Source organism: Mercenaria mercenaria, chromosome 7 (assembly GCF_021730395.1).
Source record: "Mercenaria mercenaria strain notata chromosome 7, MADL_Memer_1, whole genome shotgun sequence".
Lineage (NCBI taxonomy): Eukaryota > Metazoa > Mollusca > Bivalvia > Venerida > Veneridae > Mercenaria > Mercenaria mercenaria.
In genome coordinates this window covers 19,270,466-19,294,036 of record NC_069367.1, presented here as the reverse complement: position 1 = coordinate 19,294,036, position 23,571 = coordinate 19,270,466, and the positions used below count along the sequence as shown (strand labels likewise).

Sequence of the window (23,571 nt, the reverse complement as noted above, 5' to 3'; positions counted from 1 at the left end):
CAGTAAAACTGAAATATATGGACTTGAACTCAGTGCACCATTACAACTGAAATATATGGACTAGAACTCAGTGCACCAGTACAATTGAATTATATGGACTAGAACTCAGTGCACCAGTACAACTGAAATATATGGACTAGAACTCAGTGCACCAGTACAATTGAAATATATGGACTAGAACTCAGTGCACCAGTACAACTGAAATATATGGACTAGAACTCAGTGCACCAGTACAATTGAAATATATGGACCTGAACTCAGTGCACCAGTACAATTGAAATATATGGACTAGAACTCAGTGCACCATTACAACTGAACTATATATAATGGAAGCTTCAAAAGTTGTTCAATACAATCAGTGTTGAGACTACATGTGTGCCACCTGATTTCACATTTGAATATAGTACTTGTTCATAGTTTTGTTTGAAATTTGAAAATAAATCTGAATGATATTATAAGATTTTCAAGGGTATATTTAATTTACTCAAATAACAAACTTAAATTCATACCTTCTTCTTCTTCATTTCCTTCTTATGCATCTCTAGCAAGGATTCTGGACGATGTTTTTTCTTAAGTAAAAAAGAAATAAACTTATTTCAATCACGTACAATAAAGAATAACACTGAATCAAATCCCTTCATTAACACACAACTAGAATGTGTCTGTAGGACACCGGGTATGCCCCCACTGGTACATTTGTCACAAATAAGGGGCAATAATTCAAATATTTGCAGTCTTAAGGGCTCATGCAAGTTTTCATCAATTTATATTAAATACTTTTTGAGCTAGGTGCATCACAAGGTGAAAATGTGCATTTCTGACTATTTAAAGGGCCATAACTCTTGAAATTGGGGCGGAGCCAGACAAACAAGAGCTGTCCATATGATCGCCAATGCTCGATTATTCGAATTATTGTCCCAGAAGCAAGAAAATATTATCCAAAATGTTAAAATATCTACAGAGTTTCAATCAAGTATCTACATTAGTTTTGGAGATAGTAACTTGCATGCAAAGTAACTTGCATGCAAAACTTTAACCAAAAGTTTTAAGTTCAAAAGGGGGCATAATCTGACCAAAATGCAGCTCAGAGTTATGGGACTTGATGCTATCAGCTAGTTTTATAACCCCAAAGACACATGTGAAGTTTCAATTCAATATCTGCATCAGTTTAGGAGATAGTAACAATAAAATGCACGTAAAACTTTAACCAGGATTTTCTAAGTCCAAAAGGGGGCATAATTTGCCTAAAATACATGTCAGAGTTATGGAACTTGACCCAGTGAGGTTGGTAATTGATCTAGAAAAAGAAAAAATAAGTTTCAAATCTATATGCCTTTAAGTAATAGCTGTATGTACTTGCACGCAAAACTTTAACCAGGATTTTCTAAGTCCAAAGGGGGCATAATTTGGCCAAAATGCAGGTCAGAGTTATAAGACTTGATGTTATCAACTAGTTTTATAACCCGAAGACACATGTGAAGTTTCAATTCAATATCTGCATTAGTTTTGGAGATAGTAACTTGCATGTAAAACTTTAACCAGGATTTTCTAAGTCCAAAAGGGGCATAATTTGCTCAAAATACATGGCAGAGTTATGGAACTTGACCCAGTGAGGTTGGTAATTGACCTAGAAAAAGAAAAAATAAGTTTCAAAGCTATATGCCTTTAAATGATAACTGCATGTACTTGCATGCAAAACTTTAACCAAGGTGTGACGCCGACACCAGGGCGAGTAACTGAATAAGTAGACTATTCTCTGAATAGTCAAGCTAAAAATAGGAGGTGCACAAGTTCATATCATGATAAAGACTCAAGCAAGCTTTCATCAATTTATATTAAATACTTTTTTGTGCTAGGCGTGTCACAAGGTAAAAATGTGCATTTTTGACTATTTCAGGAGCTGTAACTCTAAAAATACGGGGCGTAGCCAGACAAAAAATAGGAGATGCACAAGTTTATATCATGATTAAGACTCAAGCAAGATTTCATCAATTTATATCATATACCTTTTTAGCTAGGCGCGTCACAAGATGAAAATGTGCATTTTTTACTATTTCAGGGGCCGTAACTCTAGAAATAGGGGACGGAGCCAGACGAAAAATAGGAAATGCACAAGTTTATATCATGATTAAGACTCAAGCAAGGTTTCATCAATTTATATCATATACCTTTTTAGCTGGGCACGTCACAAGGTGAAAATGTGCATTTTTTACTATTTCAGGGGCCGTAACTCTAGAAATAGGGGGCAGAGCCAGACGAACTAGAGTTGTCACAGGAGTGACGAATTATACCCCCACAATATAGCCTTGTCAATACAGGTCATCTGCTGGTCATGATCAACCTCCCTATTAAGTTTCATGTTCCTCGGCCCAAGCGTTCTCAAGTTACTGTCCGGAAAAGGTTTAAATGTTCTCGGTCACTCTGACCTTTGGAACTCAAAATTAATAGGGGTCATCTGCTGGTCATGACCAATCTCACTATGAAGTTTCTTGATCCTAGTCCAAAGTAGTCTGAAGTTATTGTCCGAAAACCATTTTAAATGTTCCAGGTCACTGTGACCTTGACCTGTGACCTACTGACCTCAAAATCCTAAGGGGTCATCTGCTGGTCACAACCAAACTCCCTTTCAATTTTCATGATCCTAGGCCCAAGCGTTCTCAAGTTATCATCCGGGAACTGTTTAACTGTTTCGTGTCATTGTGACCTTGACCTTCGACCTACTAACTTCAAAGTCTAATCTGAGTTGTATTTCATCATGTTACACCCGCGTACAAAAAAATTAAAATCCTAGACCCAAGAGTTCTCAAGTTATCAACCAGAAACCGTATAACTGTTCTGAGTCACTGTGACCTTGACCTTTGACCTACTGACTCAAAGTCAAATCTGACCTTTATTTTATGATGTTACACCTGTGTACAAAAATTTATGATCCTAGGTGCAAGCGTTCTCAAGTTATCATCTGCAAACCGTTTTACTGCTCAGGGTCACTGTGACCTTGACCTTTGACCTACTGACTTAAAAGTCGAACTTGACCTGTATTTTATCATGTTACACCTGTGTACAAAAAATTATGATTCTAGACCCAAGAGTTCTCAAGTTATAATCCGGAAACCATTTTACTGTTTTGGGTCACTGTGACCTTGACCTTTGACCTACTGACCCCAAAGTCGAACTAGACCTGTATTTTCTGATGTTACACCTGTGTACCAAAAATTATTTAAATTGGTCAAGCCTTTCATGAGTTATCGTCTGGAAACCATGAACAAGAGGGCCATGAAGGCCCTGTATCGCTCACTTGACCTATTGACCTAAAGATCATCAGGATTAACATTATGACCAAGTTTCATAAAGATATGGTCATAAATGTGATCTCTAAAGTGTTAACTAGCTTTTCCTTTGATTTGACCCGGTGACCTAGTTTTTGACCCCACATGACCCAGATTCGAACTTGACCTAAAGATCATCAAGATTAACATTCTGACCAAGTTTCATGAAGATACAGTCATATATGTGGCCTCTAGAGTGTTAACAAGCTTTTTCTTTTATTTGACCTAGTGACCTAGTTTTTGATCCCACCTGACCCAGATTTGAACTTGACCTATAGATCATCAAGATCAACATTCTGACCAAGTTTCATTAAGATAGGGTCATAAATGTGGCCTCTACAGTGTTAACTAGCTTTTCCTTTGATTTGACCTGGTGACCTAGTTTTTGATCCCAGATAACCCAATATTAAATTCGTCCAAGATTTTATTGAGGATAACATTCTGACCAAGTTTCTTTAAGATTGTGCCAAAATTGTGACCTCTAGAGTGTTAACAAGCTTTTCCTTTGATTTGATCTGATGACCTAGTTTTTGACCCCAGATGACCCAATATCGAATTCATCCAAGATTTTATTGAGGATAACATTCTGACCAAGTTTCATTAAGATTGTGCCAAAATTGTGACCTCTAGAGTGTTAACAAGCTTTTCATTTGATTTGACCTGATGACCTAGTTTTTGATCCCAGATGACCCAATATCGAACTCTTCCAAGATTTTATTGAGAGTAACATTCTGACAAAGTTTCATTATGATTGGGCCAAAATTGTGACCTCTATAGTGTTAACAAGCTTTTCCTTTGATTTGACCTGGTGACCTAGTTTTTGACCCCAGATGACCCAATATCGAACTCGTCCAAGATTTTATTGAGAGTAACATTCTGACAAAGTTTCATTATGATTGGGCCAAAATTGTGACCTCTATAGTGTTAACAAGCTTTTCCTTTGATTTGACCTGGTGACCTAGTTTTTGACCCCAGATGACCCAATATCAAACTTGTCCAAGATTTTATTGAGGGTAACATTCTGACCAAGTTTCATTAAGATTGGGCCAAAATTGTGACCTCTGGAGTGTTAACAGTCAAATTGCTGACAATGGATGACGACGGACACAGGGCGATCACAAAAGCTCACCTTTGAGCACAGGTGAGCTAAAAACCAACGGACCGACAGACCGACAGACAAGCTCACTCCTATATACCCCCCCCCAAAACTTCGTTTTGTTGGGGTATAAAAATAGGCGATGTGCAAGTTCATATCATGATTAAGACTCAAGCAAGATTTCATAAATTTATATCATATACTCTTTTAGCTAGGCACATCACAAGGTGAAAATGTGCATTTTTGACCATTTTAGGGGCCATAACTCTTTAAATAGGGGGCAGAGTCAGACGAAAAATAAGAGGTGTGCAAGTTCATATCATGATGCATGGATCTGTAAACCGATCAATAAACTCCATCCCTTAGTTACTGTTGCTGCTTCCCACAAGCTTCTTTCAAAATGGCGGATTCATGTACAAAAAAATTTTGGGATGGACTCGCTAGGAAGTATTCCAGATGATTTTTCTGTGAAATACTTACCAAATTGTGAAAATAAATGCACCAAAAAAGCTGTCAAAGGGACTTTATTTTACTCAAGCATAGAATAGGAGCACAGAGGGGATTACATTGTCATACTTGCTGTCTACAAATATGAGAGAAATATCATCACATGATAAACAAGCAAATTCAATGAATTGGTATCCCCCGCCGAAAGGGTTTGTGGTGAGGAATGGCAAAAAAATATTCCCGGCAAGAAGTTAAGGATGTTACTAAGAAGCAAATAATTTCATTAGTCAAAATCATTTTAACAGAAAATGAATGCTTGGGGGTGACCGATGAGGGTCACAATTAAAACCCCTTTGGGGAACTCAAAATTGGGGGTATTTGTTATGATTATAAATTATTTTATGAAACATAGGATGCTGTCACTAATGGTGAAATGCCCCCTGCAAGTCACCTTGACCTTTGACCTGGTGACCCCAAAGTCAGTAGGAGTGGTGTACTCAATAAGTACTATCAGCATGTGAAGTTTGAAGGTCCTGGGTGAAGTGGTTCGCGAGTAAAGTGCCTTCATGCAAAAAGTTAATGTTGGCCCCAGTGACCTTGACCTTTGACCTGGTGACCCCAAAGTCAGTAGGAGTGGTGTACTCAATAAGTACTATCAGCATGTGAAGTTTGAAGGTCCTGGGTGCAGTGGTTCGCGAGTAAAGTGCCTTCATGCAAAAAGTTAACATTGGCCCCTGTGGCCTTGACCTTTGACCTGGTGACCCCAAAGTCAGTAGCGGTGGTGTACGCAATAAGTACTATCAGCATGTGAAGTTTGAAGGTCCTGGGTGAAGTGGTTCGCGAGTAAAATGCCTTCATGCAAAAAGTTAACGTTGGCCCTTGTGACCTTGACTTTTGACCTGGTGACCCCAAAGTCAGTAGGGGTGGTGTACTCAATAAGTACTATCTTCGTGAAGATTGAAGGTCCTGGGTGCAGTGGTTCGCGAGTAAAGTGCCTTCATGCAAAAAGTTAACGTTGGCCCCTGTGACCATGACCTTTGACCTGGTGACCCCAAAGTCAGTAGGGGTGGTATACTCAATAAGTTCTATCAGCAGGTGAAGTTTTAAGGTCCTGGGTGCATTGGTTTGCGAGTAAAGTGCCTTCATGCAAAAAGTTAACGTTGTGACGAACGAACAAACAAACGAACGAGCTAACTAACTAACGAACGAACGGACAGTTGAAAGCTAACATGCCTCCCTTCGGGGGCATAAAAATACAAAAAAACAAGAGATCACAGAGTGAGCTTGGCGTCCACCAATGTGCCATTTTTGAGTGTTCCAAATTTCAAGACTTACTGACTAGCTCAAGGTCAAATTTCATTTCCGTACACAACACGAAAGCTGTAGTTTGAAAAATGTGAAAGTAGGTCACTAGATCAATTTCAAGGACAAAGTTCTTTGTACACAAAAAAGTTTATTTCGGTACACAAAACTATGCAAGTGGTCCAAATTTGAAGGCTGTAGCTTGAAAACTGTGGAAGTAGGTCACTAGGTCAATGTCAAGGTCAAAGTTTGTTTCGGTACACAATCCTATGCATGTGGTCTAAATTTGAAGCCTGTAGCTACAGAAATGTGAAAGTAGGTCACTAGGTCAATCTTAAGGTCAAAGTTCATTTCAGTACACAAAACTATGCAAGTGGTCCAAATTTGAAGGCTGTAGCTCAAGAAATGTGAAAGTAGGTCACTAGGTCAAAATCAAGGTCAAATTTTATTTCGGAACACAGAACTATGCATGTGGTCCAAATCTGAAGCCTGTACCTTCAAAAATGTGAAAGTAGGTCACTAGGTCAAAATCAAGGTCAAATTTCATTTCGGAACACGAAACTATGCATGTGGTCCAAATTTGAAGCCTGTACCTTCAAAATGTGAAAGTAGGTCACTAGGTCAATGTCAAGGTCAAAGTTTTTTCAGTGCACAAAACTATGCATGTGGTCCAAATTTGAAGGCTGTAGCTACAGAAATGTGAAAGTAGGTCACCAGGTCAAAATCAAGGTCAACTCCTGTCAAGGTTCATCTTGCCACTCAAAACCATACAAATCTGTATGTTGTAGGTTATTGACAAGAAGATTTTAAAAGCTTTTCCCTATATAAGTCTATATGAACCATGTGAGCCCCAGGGCAGGGCCATATTTGACCCTAGGGGGATAATTTGAACAAACGTGGTAGAGAACCACTAGATGATGCTACAATACAAATGCCAAAGCCCTAGGCTTTGTGGTTTGGACAAGAAGATTTTCAAAGTTTTTCCCTATATAAGTCTATGTAAACCATGTGACCCCCAGGGCGGGGCCATATTTGACCCTAGGGGGATAATTTGAACAATCTTAGTAGAAGACCACTAGATGATGTCACATACAAAATATCAAAGCCCTAGGCCCTGTGGTTTTGAACAAGACGTTTTTCGAAGTTTTTCCCTATATAAGTCTATATAAACCAAGTGACCCCCAGGGCGGGGCCATATTAGACCCCAGGGAAATAATTTGAATCATCTTGGTAGAGGACCACTAGATGATGCTTCATACCAAATATCAAAGCCCTAGGCTCTGTGGTTTTGGACAAGAAGATTTTCAAAGTTTTTCCCTATATAAATCTATGTAAATTATAGAAATAAACAAAGGGCCATAACTCACTAAAAAATTGTTGAACCAGTCTGATTTTCAGGGGGACACAACTAGGGTACCAATACATCATTCTGACAAAGTTTGGTCAAAATCCCCCTGGTAGTTTCTGGGGAGATGCGATAACGGGAAATTGTTAACGGACAGAAGGACGGAAGTTCTAACGAAACGGTATTTATGTGACACCCCCATTGTTCTCTCTATTGTTCTAACAGTCACATAAAAAGAAAAAGGTCACATAAACAGAACGGAATGAATGACATCAAAGAGAAAGTACCGTTATGCAGTCACTTAACCATCATTTCGCGGGCACGGACGGACTGACGGACGGATGGACGATGGACGCAGAGTGATTTGAATAGCCCACCATCTGATGATGGTGGGCTAAAAATTGTGTGTAGTGGGGGGGGGGGGGGGGGGAGGAGGCATGACTGAGTGGAGAGTGAGGTGGGGAAAAGGTACAATTTTGCATGTTAATGAAATATAAAAAGGAATGATTCTTTTTTTTCTTGGAGGGGGGGGGGGGGGGGGGGAGGGGGAGGGGGCGTGACCAAGGCAAGGTGGTGACCACGTGTGGGTACACAACTTCACATGTTTATAAAAAATGTTCATGGAAAAGAATGAAAGAAGTTTAATGAAATTCTACCAATTGGTTGGTTTGTTATGTACAAATCTATGGATTTTTAAACAAGAGGGCCATGATGGCCCTATATCGCTCACCTGTTATCACTGCACTTAAGGACAAGAAGTTATTTATAGTAACATAAAAGGGAAGTAATTGAAAAAAAATTATTGTAAGAGAACAAAAGAAGGATCTGCCAAATAACTAGAGGGCCATGAAGGCCCTGTATCGCTCACCTGACCAATTGACCTAAAGATCATAAAGATTTACATTCTGACCAAGTTTCATTAAGATATGGTCATAAATGTGGCCTCGGGAATGTTAACTAGCTTTTCCTTTGATTTGACCCAGTGACCTAGTTTTTGACCCCACATGACCCAGATTCCAATTTGACCTAAAGATCATCAAGATTAATATTCTGACTAAGTTTCATGAAGATACAGTCATAAATGTGGCCCCTAGAGTGACAACAAGCTTTTCCTTTGATTTGACCTAGTGAACTAGTTTTTCATCCCACCTGACCCAGATTTCAATTTGACCTAAACATCATCAAGATTAACATACTGACCAAGTTTCATTAAGATATGGTCATAAATGTGGCCTCAGGAGTGTTAACTAGCTTTTCCTTTGATTTGACCCAGTGACCTAGTTTTGACCCCACATGAACCAGATTCAAACTTGTCCTAAAGATCATCAAGGTTAACATTCTGACCAAGTTTCATGAAGATACAGTCATAAATGTGGCCTTTAGAGTGTTAACAAGCTTTTCCTTTGATTTGACCTAGTGACCTAGTTTTTCACCCCACCTGACCCAGATTTGAATTTGAATTAAAAGCCATCAAGATTAACATTCTGACCAACTTTCATTAAGACAAGGTCATAAATGTGGCCTCAGGAGTGTTAACTAGCTTTTCCTTTGATTTGACCTGGTGACCTAGTTTTTGACCCCACATGACCCAGACTTAAACCTGACCTAAAGATCATCAAGATTAACGACGTGACTAAGTTTCATAATGATACAGTCATAAATGTGGCAAATATAGTGTTAACAAGCTTTTCCTTTAATTTGACCTAGTGACCTACTTTTTCATACCACCTGACCCAGATTTTAATTTTACCTATAGATCATCAAGATTAACATTCTGACCAAGTTCCATTAAGATATGGTCATAAATGTGACCTCTAGAGTGTTAACAAGCTTTTCCTTTGACCTGACCTGGTGACCTAGTTTTTGACCGTACATGACCCAGATTCAAACTGGACCTAAAGATCATCAAGATTAACATTCTGATGAAGTTTCATGAAGATACAGTCATAAATGTGGTATGTACAGTGTTAACAAGCTGTTTCTTTGATCTGACCTGGTGACCTAGTCTTTGACCCCAGGTGACCCAATAGCAAATTCGTCTAAGATTCTATTAAAGGTAACATTCTGACCAACTTTCATGACGATTGGGCCAAAATTGTTACCTCTAGAGTGTTAACAAGCTTTTCCTTTGATTTGACCTGGTGACCTATATATGACATAATATCGAACTCATCCAAGATTTTATTAAGGGTAACATTCTTACCACATTTCATTAAGATAGGGCCAAAATAGTGACCTCTAGAGTGTTAACAAGCTTTTCCTTTGATTTGACCTAGTGACCTAGTTTTTGACCCCAGATGACCCAATATCAAACTCGTCCAAGTTTCATTAAGACTGGGCCAAAATTGTGACCTCTAGAGTGTTAACAGTCAAATTGTTGACAACAACGGACGGACGACGACAGACGACGGACACAGGGTGATCACAAAAGCTCACCTTTGAAAAACAAGAGCACTGCAATGCAACGCAAATGCAGAGCAATATACACACAAAACAAAGTCGTATGACCTTTGACCCCTAAGTGTGACCTTGACCTTGAAGTGAGTCATCCGAAAACATGTGCTCTGCATGTCGTTTTGATGAGGTGAACATTTGTGTCAGGTTTCTTGGAAATCCTTCAAGGGGTTCAAGAGTTACAGAGCAGAAGGGAAATGCTAACCAACAGACAGACAGACAGACGGACACCGAGGCGATAACATAATACATCCCTTGGGCATACAAATAGGAATTGAGATCTTATTGTGATAAAAGTTGTGTGCAAATTTGGTAAATATCAAATCATAAATGAAGCTGCTATAGTGCAGACAAGGTCAAAATAGCTAATTTTGGCCCTTTCAGGGGCCATAACTCTGGAACCCATTATGGGATCTGGCCGGTTCAAGAAAGGAACCAAGATCTTATGGTGACACAAGTTTTGTGAAAGTTTGATTAAATTCAAATCATAAATGAAGTTGCTATTGTGCAGACAAGGTCAAAACAGCTAATTTTGGCCCTATCAGGGGGCCATTACTCTAGAACCCATAATGGAATCTGGCCAGTTCAAGAAAGGAACCAAGACCTTACGGTGATACAAGTTGTGTGCAAGTTTAGTTAAAATCAAATCATAAATGAAGCTGCTATTGTGCAGACAAGGTCAAAATAGCTAACTTTGGCCCTATCAGGGGCCATAACTCTGGAACCCATTATGGGATCTGGCCGGTTCAAGAAAGGAACTGAGATCTTATGGTGACACAAGTTTTGTGCAAGTTTGATTAAATTCAAATCATAAATGAAGCTGCTATTATGCAGACTAGGTCAAAATATCTCATTCTGGCCCTTTCAGGGGCCATCACTCTGGAACCCATAATGGCATCTGGCCGGTTCAAGAAAGGAACCAAGATCTTATGGTGATACAAGTTGTGTGCAAGTTTAGTTAAAATCAAATCATAAATGAAGCTGCTATTGTGCAGACAAGGTCAAAATAGCTAATTCTGGCCCTTTCAGGGGCCATAACTCTGAAACCCATAATGGAATCTGGCCAGTTCAACAATGGAACCGAGATCTTATGGTGATACAAGTTGTGTGCAAGTTTGGTAAAAATCAAATCGTAAATAAAGCTGCTATTGGACAGACAAGGTGAAAATAGCTAATTTTGGCCCTGTCAGGGGCCGTAACTCTGGAACCCATTATGGGATCTGGCCAGTTCAAGAAAAGAATCAAGATCTTATGGTGACACAAGTTTTGTGCAAGTTTGATTAAATTCAATTTATAAATGAAGCTGCTATTGTGCAGACTAGGTCAAAATAGCTAATTCTGGCCCTTTCAGGGGCCATCGCTCTGGAACCAATAATGGAATCTGGCCAGTTCAAGAAAGGAACTGAGATCTTATGGTGATACAAGTTGTGTGCAAGGTTTGTTAAAATAAAATCATAAATGAAACCACTATCGTGCAGACAAGAAATTGTTGACGCACGCACGCACACAAATTTTGGCCCTTTAAGGGGCAATAACTCTAGAACCCATAATGGGATCTGGCCAGTTTTCGAAAGGAACTGAGATATCATGCCAATACAAGTTTTGTACAAGTTTGATCAAAATTGCTTGCAAAATGTGGTCTCTATCGTGTTCACAAGAAATTGTGGATGGACGGGCGACGGACGAAGGGCGATCACAAAAGCTCACCCTGTCACTATGTGACAGGTGAGCTAACAATTAAAGGGCAATAACTCTAAGGGAAACTGAATCCACCCCAAAAAAAAACTGACGGGCATCATCGCAGTATGTTGGTTCATGTTTATTTCAAGTTTTATGAAATTCTACCTGATGGTTACTGAGAAATGGCTGCAGACGGACATTTTTGGGCATTTTTCATTCAATCAAGAGCAATAACTCTAAGGGAAATTGACCAATGCAAAAAAAAAAATTGACGGGCATCATCGCAGTATGTTGGTTCATTTTTATTTCAAATTTCATGAAATTCTACCTGCTAGTTACTGAGAAATGGCTGCGGACGGACATTTTTGGGCACTTTTCAGTAAATAAAGGGCAATAACTCTAAGGGAAATTGACCAATCCAAAAAAAAAAACTTGACGGGCATTATCGCAGTATGTTGGTTCATTTTTATTTCAAGTTTCATGAAATTCTATCTGCTAGTTACTGAGAAATGGCTGCGGATGGACGGACGGACGGACAACGCCATTTCAATACCCCCCTCCCGATTTCATCGGCGGAGGATAACAAGTGGGCATAATGGCCCTATATCGCTCACCTGTTATCATTGCACTTAAGGAAAAGAAGGTCAAAAAATCATAATCAAGATCAATCAAAAGAATTATGAGAAAATATAGTTGAAATTTTCTTAAAGTTACTTCAAATAAAATTATTTTCAAATCAGGCCAGTAGTTTCATACAAGAAGTTTTCTGTATAGCCATATGGGAAAATGAGCCCCTCCCCTAGGCGGCCACTTTTTCAATGAATCAAAATTATTTGAAGGAATTTGGTAGAGGGTCACCCAAGAAACATTTGTGTAAAATTATTTTGAAAACGCACCAGCAGTTTCTGACAAAAAGATTTGATTTTCAAAGCTCTATATAGGCATATAGGGAAAATAAGCAAAACCCCTTGGGGGCCATGTTTTTCGCTGAATCAAAATTATTTGAAGGAATATAGTAGAGGGTCACCAAAGGACCACTAGTCTTGTGTTAGATTGTTTTGAAATCAGTTTTCTATATAGCCATATAGGGAAAACAAGCCCCACACCCCTTTCAGGGGCCATAACTTTTGAATCCATGCTGCGATTTTTCCAGTTCAAGGTAGGAACCGAGATCTCATAGTTATACAAGTTCTGTGAAAGTTTGGTAAAATTCAAATCATAAATGAAGCTGCTATTGTGCAGAAAAGGTTGAAATAGCTATTTCTGGCCTTTTCAGGGGCTATAACTCTGAAATACATAATGGGATCTGTCTGGTTCAAGAAAGGAACCAAGATCTTAAGGTTATACAAGTTATGTGCAAGTTAGATTAAATTCAAATTGTAAATGATGCTGCTATTGTGCAGACAAAGTCAAAATAGCTAATTTTGGCCCTTTCAGGGGCCATAACTCTGGAACCAATAATGGTATCTGGCGAGTTCAAAAATGGAACCGAGATCTTATGGTGATACAAGTTGTGTGCAAGTTTGGTTAAAATAAAATCATAAATGAAACCACTATTTTGCAGATAAGAAATTGTTGACGGAGGACCGACAGTGATCACAAAAGCTCACCTTGTCACTATGTGACAGGTGAGCTAAAAAACTTTAACCAATATTCTAAATTGAAAAGGGGCATAATTCAGCTAAAACAGTTGCCTTCTCCTATTTACAGATTGCTCACCAGAGACCCATTGCTCAAGTTTCATGATAATTGTTTAAATTTATTTTGAAATCAGGCCAGTGGTTTGTAAGAGTATCAAAGTTTTCTATACAGATATATAGGGAAAACCAGTGCTGTCCACTAGGGGCCATATTGTGTAATTGAAAGGATTTAGTAAAGGGTCTCTTAAAGAACATTTGTGGCAATTTGGACCAGTGGTGTAACTTTTGACAGCATTTTCTTCAATTACTGCCCATTAGTCATATGGTCTGTATTTCATAGTGGTATGTTATTTCCTCTTTAAGGTGGTTCGCGGGGTTCCTACGAAAATTTGGAAGTATGAGATATAAGACTGATATTAGGTCTGCATGTACTAACATCTCCTGTCTTTCATTTGGAGAAAAAAGAAAATCGTTCCGAGTCCACATTTCCTTTGAAGAGCGCCACCTGGCGGCATATGTATTTTTCAAGGGAAATCGCCGTTTTACTGTAAAAATCACATTAAAATTAATGTTATTACATATTTTTCAAACTCAGGAATATAGCTAACTTCAATGTTATTGTTTACATATTGTGTTTTTTAAATTATTTTATTTGGAAAATGCTTAGATAAAGAGATATCCGTAGTAGGGGTGGGGAAAAATGGCGAAAATATTCAATGTATTTCATGGCCGTTTAGCCGAAATAACATAAAACGGTACGGTCAAAGTTCTTGATTTTTAAATATATTCTTCTTTAATCATTTCTGAACAAGAAAATAAAATAAAAATAGGGGGTCTTCACGGCAGATTTTTTGCAAATTTACTTTTTATTTGTTTTGGTAATGTAAATTTTATGACGTTGATACACACTGACGGCGTTAACGTCGCGCAAACGCTGATTTCATTATGTCTTGCATTGATATAAATAGGACCTTCAGAGTTCACAAAAATCTTTAGAATCTTTCTTATTTTAATATATTCACATGATTTACATTGTTGCGTATTCTGCAGTCAAAGTATATCATCTAGTAATATATATCAGAGTCAGTTAAAGCTACTTGCCCCTAGTTTCGGTGAAATTTTTCAACATGTTCATGTTCACCAAGTTTGGCACAAAATGTGAATATGTCGACTTAAACATGTACTATAACTACTGAATATGGTATAAATGGTTGAATTTTTTATGAAAATGTTTAATCTTGCATAAAACTCGCGTATCTGGCTCCGTATTTAAAGGTTAGTAAAGTGTGTGTGTGGGGGGGGGGGGGGGGGGGGGGTGTAGAAAAATCTTATTAGTTTATCCGCTATGAATTAAACCAGAGCTGTCAAAATTCTTTATTTTCAAACATAGGTTTCTTTAATTATTCCCCGACAAGAAAATAGAAAAAAGAAAGAATTTGCAAATTTACATTGAGCCGCGCCATGTGAAAACAACAACATAGTGGCTTTGCAACCAGCATGGATCCAGACGAGCCTGCGCATCTGCGCAGTCTTGTCAAGACTCCATGCTGTTCGCTTTCAAAGCCTATTGCAATTAGAGAAACTTTTAGCGAACAGCATGGATCCTGACCAGACTGCGTGGATGCAAAACCATTATGTTGGTTTTCTCATGGCGCGGCTCATTTTACCTTTTGTATGAAATGTTTAAGTGCGAAACTGAACGACATTCCTTATTGTTTTTCAATATTTCAAGTGACTAGCTAACAACGCAGATTCAAGATACGAAATGTGGGGAACTGTTTTCCAGACAAAAGTGAAATACATTTTTAACGAAAAAGAACATTCTGAAGGGTGGCTGAAACCGTTACTTGAATAAAGCTCATTTTGGTGCCGCTTAGTGCATTAAATTTATAACGTCAGCGTGAATGCACAATGCAAACCGTATTGAGGGAAAACTTGCTTGAAAATGACAGAACAAAAATAAAACTCTAACTCATTCCGCTTCAAAACATTTAGAAAATAATATAACACCGATACAGTCGACGCAGACGATATTTTAGGATGGAAAGATAGAAGAAGGATGGTTTAACTGAGGCTGCTCTTGCGAAAGGTTTAGAGGCATGCGTTCATTGTTCAGACCCGCTGTTTCTGTCAGATGTTTTAAAGGAAACGCACTTTCGGCATGGTTCACTGTTGTACATACAAAACTTTCGATTATAGAATTTTGGCGGCAAATTGGGATCATTCTTATTTGATGAAAGTTTTATTCCAAAATCGAAGTATGGTATTCCAGTGCTGAATGTAATATAAAAAAGTAACCACTATGATTTCATCTCGTGCATTTCTTTTGGTGTTTCAAAAATTTTAAAAGACGGAAATAAATAGGAAATAAATAAAACCACCATTTACATGTACTTTGAAATGTTTTCGCCAGAATGCCGAAAACAAAATATTTGACTGGTATTTAGACTAGTGTAAAAGTGTTTTTTGACGCAGATGCGAATAAATTCAGGTATTTCAGGACTGCAAATCACTGCAGACCTGGAACACCTGTATAAATTACAGACCCCGGTATATACCGGATTCACGCAATTTGAATGAAAATTATCTTTAATGTATATATTTTGTGACCATTGTAATACTTACCCTAACCTTTTGTCAGTATATTATACATATTATACACTAAATGCATGCTGTCGTACAATAATTTGCGTATTTTTACCTTGCGCTCCGATTGATAATCAGTTCAGGACATGGGCAGAAAACCGCTCCAGCTATGACAGACTGCAATGAGCAACATCACATAAAGAATGTCCGTGACATTGAGCGCAAAGTGAATAGAAGTTACGATATGCCAGCATCAAATGGGGATTTTACATTTATGCGTTTTGAAGCGCCTTGTCAGATTTTTCTGTTGATTTTATTTTCACAGTTTTGCATATCATGGATCACAAATGTATCATAATTAAAATGATTATAGTGAAGTCTACAAGCAACCACCGACTGGATATATTCCTTAATGAATTACTGTGATCATTGCGCTGGAGATCCACGGCTTAAAAATGTACCATGAATTGATTACAGTGAAGTTTTCATGCATTAAGTTAGCTCTAAAACTGTTTCAAAAATGGATAAAACAATTTAGCAGATGCGTATTGGTTGCATGCAATGCTATTACGACGCCAGTATTCAGAAATCCATGTGACTGTAGACTCTGTTCTTGTAGACAGCTAGTCTAATAGAATTTGAGACAGGCTGAAATTTTAATACCCTGACCGAAACGGCAAGGGTGTCCGTGGTCATCATTTTTAAATGACATTTTACATAATAATATAAACAAAATAATTAGCGTCTTTAAGGAATTGTTGAACTGACATTGAAGTATATTTCTAGATGATATACTTAGACTGTAAATTACTTAACACTGTAAATAATGTGAATCTATTTAGTAAAAATATTTCATTTTTGTGTACTTTCTTCATCCTGTATATACAAAAATGTATCTTTAAAGGACATACTGAACAAAACGTTTGTGTGACGTTAACACCATAAATGACATATCAACGTCACAATATTTACATTACCAAAACAAATAAAAAGTAAATTTACAAATAATTTGCCGTGAAGACCCCCTTTTTTTTATATTATTTTCTTGTTCGGAAATGATTAAAGAAGAATATATTTGAAAATCAAGATCTTTGACCGTTCCGTTTTATTTTATTTCGGCTAAACGGCTATGAAATACACTGAATATTTTCACCATTTTTCCCCACCCCTACTAAGGATATCTCTTTATTTAAGCATTTTCTAAATGAAATAATTTACAAAATGCAACATGTAAACAATAACATTGAATTTAGCTATATTCCTGAGTTTGAAAAAATGTAATAACATTAATTCTAATGCGATTATTACAGAGAAACGGCGTTTTCCCTTGAAAAATACATGTACCGCTAGGTGGCGCTCTTCAAAGAAAATGTGGACTCGGAACGATTTTCTTTTTTCTCCAAATGAAAGACAGGATATGTTAGTACATACAGACTTAATATCAGTCTTATATCTCATACTTCGAAATTTTGGTAGGAACCCTGCGAACCACCTTAATTACTTCACACTGAGCACTGCTAAATTTACAAGGATGGACATGCATTTTGTGTGATGTACAGAAATTTCCATTCTATAGAAAGCTATATGTTGTCTTTGAATACAGAGATCAGTGGTATGTTTTTGCAAATGGAACACCCAAACAAAATTGCAGCCCAGTAGTAATGCGTTGCACATGAAGCTTTCTCAAGGCTTTTGCTGTTATTTGATTTTCAGGCCTACTATGGAGTAGTGGCTTATTGTGCAAGTCCAAACATGTGGATATAAGAATCTGTAAATAACAAGACAGTATAGAAGAAAATATCTTTATTGGAAAATATGAAAAGTAACATGTTATCAATTTAAACAAGAGCTCGTCGAACATGAAATGCCCCCCTTGATGCATTCAGTAATTGCACAAGGAACTATATGCTCACTGTAAACAAAAGTTCTACTGTTCTGGTTCAATGTGACCATGACCTTACACCTACTGACCTAAAAATCAACAGGGGTCATCTGCTGGTCATGATCAACCTCCCTGTTAAGTTTCCTGATCCTAGGCCCAAGCATTCTCAAGGTATTGTCTGGAAAGAGTTTAACTGTTCTGGGTCAATGTGACCTTGACCTTTGGCCTACTGACCTCAAAATCTACTGGTAATGACCAACCTCCCTATCAAGTTTCATGATCCTAGGCCCAAGCGTTCTCAAGTCATTGTCTGGAAACAGTTTAAATGTTCCAGGTAACTGTAACCTTGACCTTTGACCTTCTGACCTCAAAATCAATAGGGGTCATCTGCTGGTCATGATGAACCTCTCTATTATCTTTCATGACCCTTGGCACAAGCGTTCTGAAGTTATCGTCCAGAAACTGTTTAACTTTTTCTGGCCAATGTGACCTTGAACTTTGACCTAATGACCTAAAATCAATAGGGGTCATCTACTGGTCATGAACAATCTCCTATCAATTTTCCTGATCCTAGGCCCAAGCCTTCTTATCGCCCAGAAACCATTTTACTGTTCCTGGTCACTGTGACCTTGACCTTTGACCTACTGATCTCAAAATTAATAAGGGTCATCTGCTGGTGATGATCAACCTCCCTATCATCTTTCATGATCCTAGACCCAAGCAATCTTGAGTTATCATCTGGAAACCGTTTAACTGTTCCAGGTCACTGTGACCTTGATCTTTGACATACTGACCTCAAAATCAATAGGGGTCATCTGCTGGTCATGACCAACCTCCCTATCAACTTTCATGATCCTAGGCCCAAGCGTTCTTGAGTTATCATCCGTAAACCGTTTAACTGTTCAGGGTCAATTTGACCTTAACCTTTGAAATACTGACCTCAAAATCAATAGCGGTCATCTGCTGGTCATGACCAACCTCCCTATCAACTTTCATGATCCTAGGCCCAAGTGTTCTTGAGTTATCATCCCGTTTAACTGTTCAGGGTCACTGCGACCTTGACCTTTGAAATACAGATCTCAAAATGAATAGGGGTCATCTGCTGGTGATGACCAACATTCCTATCAACTTTCATGATCCTAGGTCCAAGCGTTCTTGAGTTATCATCCAGAAACGGATTGGTCTACATTCCGACCGACTGACATCTGCAAAACAATATACCCCTCCTTCTTCGAAGGGGGGCATAACAATACTGAATGACCAGCAACTGGATTGATTTTGTTAATTACATGTTAGTAAGGCATACAAACATTATATCAGAGGAGGATAGGAGCAAAATTTTGACTGATGAAGCCCAAAGGACAGGAACAACAATGGGAAAAAATTAAAAATAAATCTTAAAGTCCTCAGAAAAAATATCTAAGTCCAAAGGACAGGAACAACAAAGGGAAGAAATTTAACCAAAAAGAAAAAAAAATTCTTACAAGGTACAGATATGTCAAATTACACCTAAAAATTGGAGGTACCATCCATGTTGTACCACAGAAAAGTGGTCTCGGTTTTTCCCTACGGCCAATAATAAAAAAGTAACTAAATAAGCTATTTATAGTAACATAAAAGGGAAGTAATTAAAAAGAAAATTATTGTAAGTGAACAAAAGAAGGATCTGCCAATTAACTAGAATGTGTCTGTAGGACACAGTGAACGCCCCCCACTGGTACATTTGTCACAAATAAGGGGAAATCATTCAAATGTTTGCAGTCTTAATGGGGTATAGCCTAAAAAAAAATTTATCAAATGGATTCATTATTCTATACCATATACTTTTTGAGCTATGAGCATCACAAACAAAAAATCCACTATTTTGGCTATTTCAAGGGCCATAACTCTGTAATAAATGTTAAATTCTCAAGAAGAATGCCAAGTATGCAAGGTCACATTATGATAAAAACTCAAGCAAGGTTTCATGAATTTACATTAAATACTTTTTGAGTGAGGCACATAATTAGGTGAAAATGTGCATATTTTTACTATTTCAGGGGCCATAACTCGGAAAATAGGGGACGGACCCAGATGAAAAATAGGAGGTGCGCAAGTTCATATCATGATAAAGATTCATGCAAGGTTTCATCAATTTATATCAAATACTTTTTGAGCTAGGTGAAAGTGTGAAAATGTGCATTTTTGACTATTTCAGGGGCCATAACTCTAGAAATAGGGGGCGGACCCAGATGAAAAATAGGAGGTGCGCAAGTTCATATCATGATTAAGACTCATGCAAGGATTCATGAATCTATATCAAATACCTTTTGAGCTAGGCGTGTCACAAGGTGAAAATGTGCATTTTTGACTATTTCAGGGGCCATAACTCTAGAAATAGGGCGGTGGACCCAGATGAAAAATAGGAGGTGCGCAAGTTCATATCATGATTAAGACTCATGCAAGGATTCATGAATCTATATGAAATACTTTTTGAGCTAGGCGTGTCACAAGGTGAAAATGTGCATTTTTTACTATTTCAGGGGCCATAACTCTAAAATTAGGGGGCGGAGCCAGACGAAAAAAATAGAAGGTGCGAAAGTTCATATCATGATAAAGACCCATGCAAGGTTTCAATAATTTATATCAAATACTTTTTGAGCTAGGCGTGTCACGAACTTCAGACGGACGGACAAGTGCAAATCTATATGCCCCCACCACCCCACTACTCAATGGAGGGGGGGGGGGGGGGGGGGGGGGGGGGGGGTGTGGCACAAAAAACAAGAGCACTGCAATGCAACGCAAATGCAGAGTAATATACACACAGAACAAAGTCATATGATGTTTGACCCCTAAGTGTAACCTTGACCTTGAAATGAGCCATCGGCATGTTGTTTCAATGAGGCGAACATTTGTGTCAGGTTTCTTTGAAATCCTCCAAGGGGTTCAAGAGTTACAGAGCGGAAGGGAAATTGCTAACCAACAGACAGACAGACGGACACCGAGGCGATAACATAATATGTCCCTTTGGGCGTATAAGAAGGAATCGAGATCTTATGGTGATACAAGTTGTGTGCAAGTTTGGTGAAAATCAAATCATAAATGAAGCTGCTATTGTGCAGTCAAGGACAAAATAGCTAATTCTGGCCCTTTCAGGGGCCATAACTCTGGAACCCATAATGGGATCTGGCCGGTTCAAGAAAGGAACCAAGATCTTATGGTGACACAAGTTTTGTGCAAGTTTGATTAAATTCAAATCATAAATGAAGCTGCTATTGTGCAGACAAGGTCAAAATAGCTAATTCTGGCCCTATCAAGGGCCATAACTCTAGAACCCATAAAGGAATCTGGCCAGTTCAAGCAAGGAACCAAGATCTTGTGGTGATACAAGTTGTGTGCAAGTTTGGTTAAAATCAAATCATAAATGAAGCTGCTTTTATGCAGACAAGGTCAAAATAGCTAATTTTGGCCCTTTCAGGGGCCATAACTCTGGAACCCATTACAGGATCTGGCCAGTTCAGAAAAGGAACTGAGATCTTATGGTGACACAAGTTTTGTGCAAGTTTGATTAAATTCAAATCATAAATGAAGCTGCTATTGTGCAGACAAGGTCAAAATAGCTAATTCTGGCCCTTTCAGGGGCCATAACTCTGGAACCCATAATGGAATCTGGCCAGTTCAAGAAAGGAACCAAGATCTTATGGTGATACAAGTTGTGTGGAAGTTTGGTAAAAATCAAATCATAAACTAGAAAATGCTTTTGTAAAAAAGCGCATGTCTCCCCCAATGCAAAGTCCTATAGGCAAGAAGTCAATAGCGGTCAGGAGCGAAAGTCAAAGAGACACTGATGGTTGGTTGGCTGCAATAGGGATCATTTACTTTGCATGTCCAGTCAACCCGCTAAATTTCAACACTCGTGGCCTAGTGGTTCTCAAGTCACTGTTCAGGCTCCTGTGACCTTGACCTTTGATCAAGTGACCTCAAAATAAAAAGGGGTCATCTACTCTGCATGTCCAATCATCCTATTAAGTTTCAACATTGTAGGACAAGTGGTTCTCAAGTTATTTCAAAAAAATGATTTTACATGAACAGGCCACTGTGACCTTGACCTTTGATAGACTGACCCCAAAATCAATAGGGGTCATCTACTCTGAATGTTCAATCATCCTATGAAGTTTCAACATTCTGGGTCAAGTGGTTCTCAAGTTATTGATCGAAACTAGTTATCAATGTTCAGGCCCCTGTGACCTTGACTTTTAACGGAGTGACCCCAAAAACAATAAGGGTCATTTACTCTGCATGAACAATCATCATATGAAGTTTCAACATTCTGGGTCGAGAGGTTCTCAAGTTATTGATCGGAAATGGTTTTCCATATTCAGGCCCCTGTGGGCTTGACCTTTAACAGAGTGACCCTAAAATTGTTAGGGTTCATCTACTCTTCATGACCAATCATCCTATGAAGTTTCATCATTCTGGGTCAAGTGGTTCTCGAGTAACTGACCGGATATGGTTTTCAATGTTCGGGCCCCTGTGACCTTGACCTTTCACAGAGTGACTCCAAAATCGTTATGGGTCATCTACTCTTTATGACCAATCATCCTATGAAGTTTCAATATTCTGGGTCAAGTGGTTCTCAAGTTACTGACTGGAAATGGTTTTCAATGTTCAGGCCCCTGTGACCTTGACCTTTAATGGAGTGACCCCAAAATCGAAAGGGGTCATCTACTTTGCATGCACAATCATCCTATGAAGTTTCAACATTCTGGGTCAAGCGGTTCTCTAGTTATTGATCGGAAATGGTTTTCCATGTTCAGGCCCCTGTGACCTTGACCTTTGATGGAGTGACCCCAAAATCAATAGGGGTCATCTACTCTGCATGACCAATCATCCTATGAAGTTTCAACATTCTGGGTCAAGTGGTTCTCTAGTTATTGATCGGAAATGGTTTTCCATGTTCAGGCCCCTGTGACCTTGACCTTTGATGGAGTGACCCCAAAATCAATAGGGGTCATCTACTCTTCATGACCAATCATCCTATGAAGTTTCAACAGTCTGGGTCAAGTGGTTCTCTGGTTATTGATCGGAAATGGTTTTCCATGTTCAGGCCCCTGTGACCTTGACCTTTGACGGAGTGACCCCAAAATCAATAGGGGTCATCTACTCTTCATGATCAATCATCCTATGAAGTTTCAACATTCTGGGTCAAGTGGTTCTCTAGTTATTGATCGGAAATGGTTTTCAATGTTCAGGCCCCTGTGACCTTGACCTTTGACGGAGTGACCCCAAAATCAATAGGGGTCGTCTACTCTTCATGGCCAATCATCCTTTGAAGTTTCAACATTTTGGGTCAAGTGGTTCTCTAGTTATTGATCGGAAATGGTTTTTAATGTTCAGGCCCCTGTGACCTTGACCTTTGACGGAGTTTCCCCAAAATCAATAGGGGTCATCTACTCTTCATGGCCAATCATCCTATGAAGTTTCAACATTCTGGGTCAAGTGGTTCTCTAGTTATTGATCGGAAATGGTTTTTAATGTTCAGGCCCCTGTGACCTTGACCTTTGACGGAGTGACCCCAAAAACAATAGGGGTCGTCTACTCCAGCAGCCCTACAACCCTATGAAGTTTGAAGGTTCTAGGTCAAATGGTTCTCCAGTTATTGCTCGGAAATGAAGTGTGACGGACGGACGGACGGACGAACGGACAGGGCAAAAACAATATGTCTCCTGGGGAGACATAATAAACCTGCTATTGTGCAGACAAGGTCAAATTAGCTAATTTTGGCCTTTTTTAGGGGCCATAACTCTGGAACCCATAATGGGATCTGGCCAGTT

General features: G+C 38.7%; 1 protein-coding gene across 2 annotated transcripts in view; it reads right to left on the bottom strand.

The window, feature by feature from the left end:
- LOC123554800 (GPALPP motifs-containing protein 1-like) overlaps positions 1-23,571 on the bottom strand; it is a 222,094-nt gene that overhangs the window by 95,134 nt on the left and 103,389 nt on the right. For both annotated transcript variants that reach the window (XM_053547711.1, XM_053547713.1), the window contains exon 5: positions 510-569. In XM_053547711.1, coding sequence (XP_053403686.1) covers positions 510-569 — 60 coding nt within the window. The remainder of the gene's footprint in view (positions 1-509; positions 570-23,571) is intronic.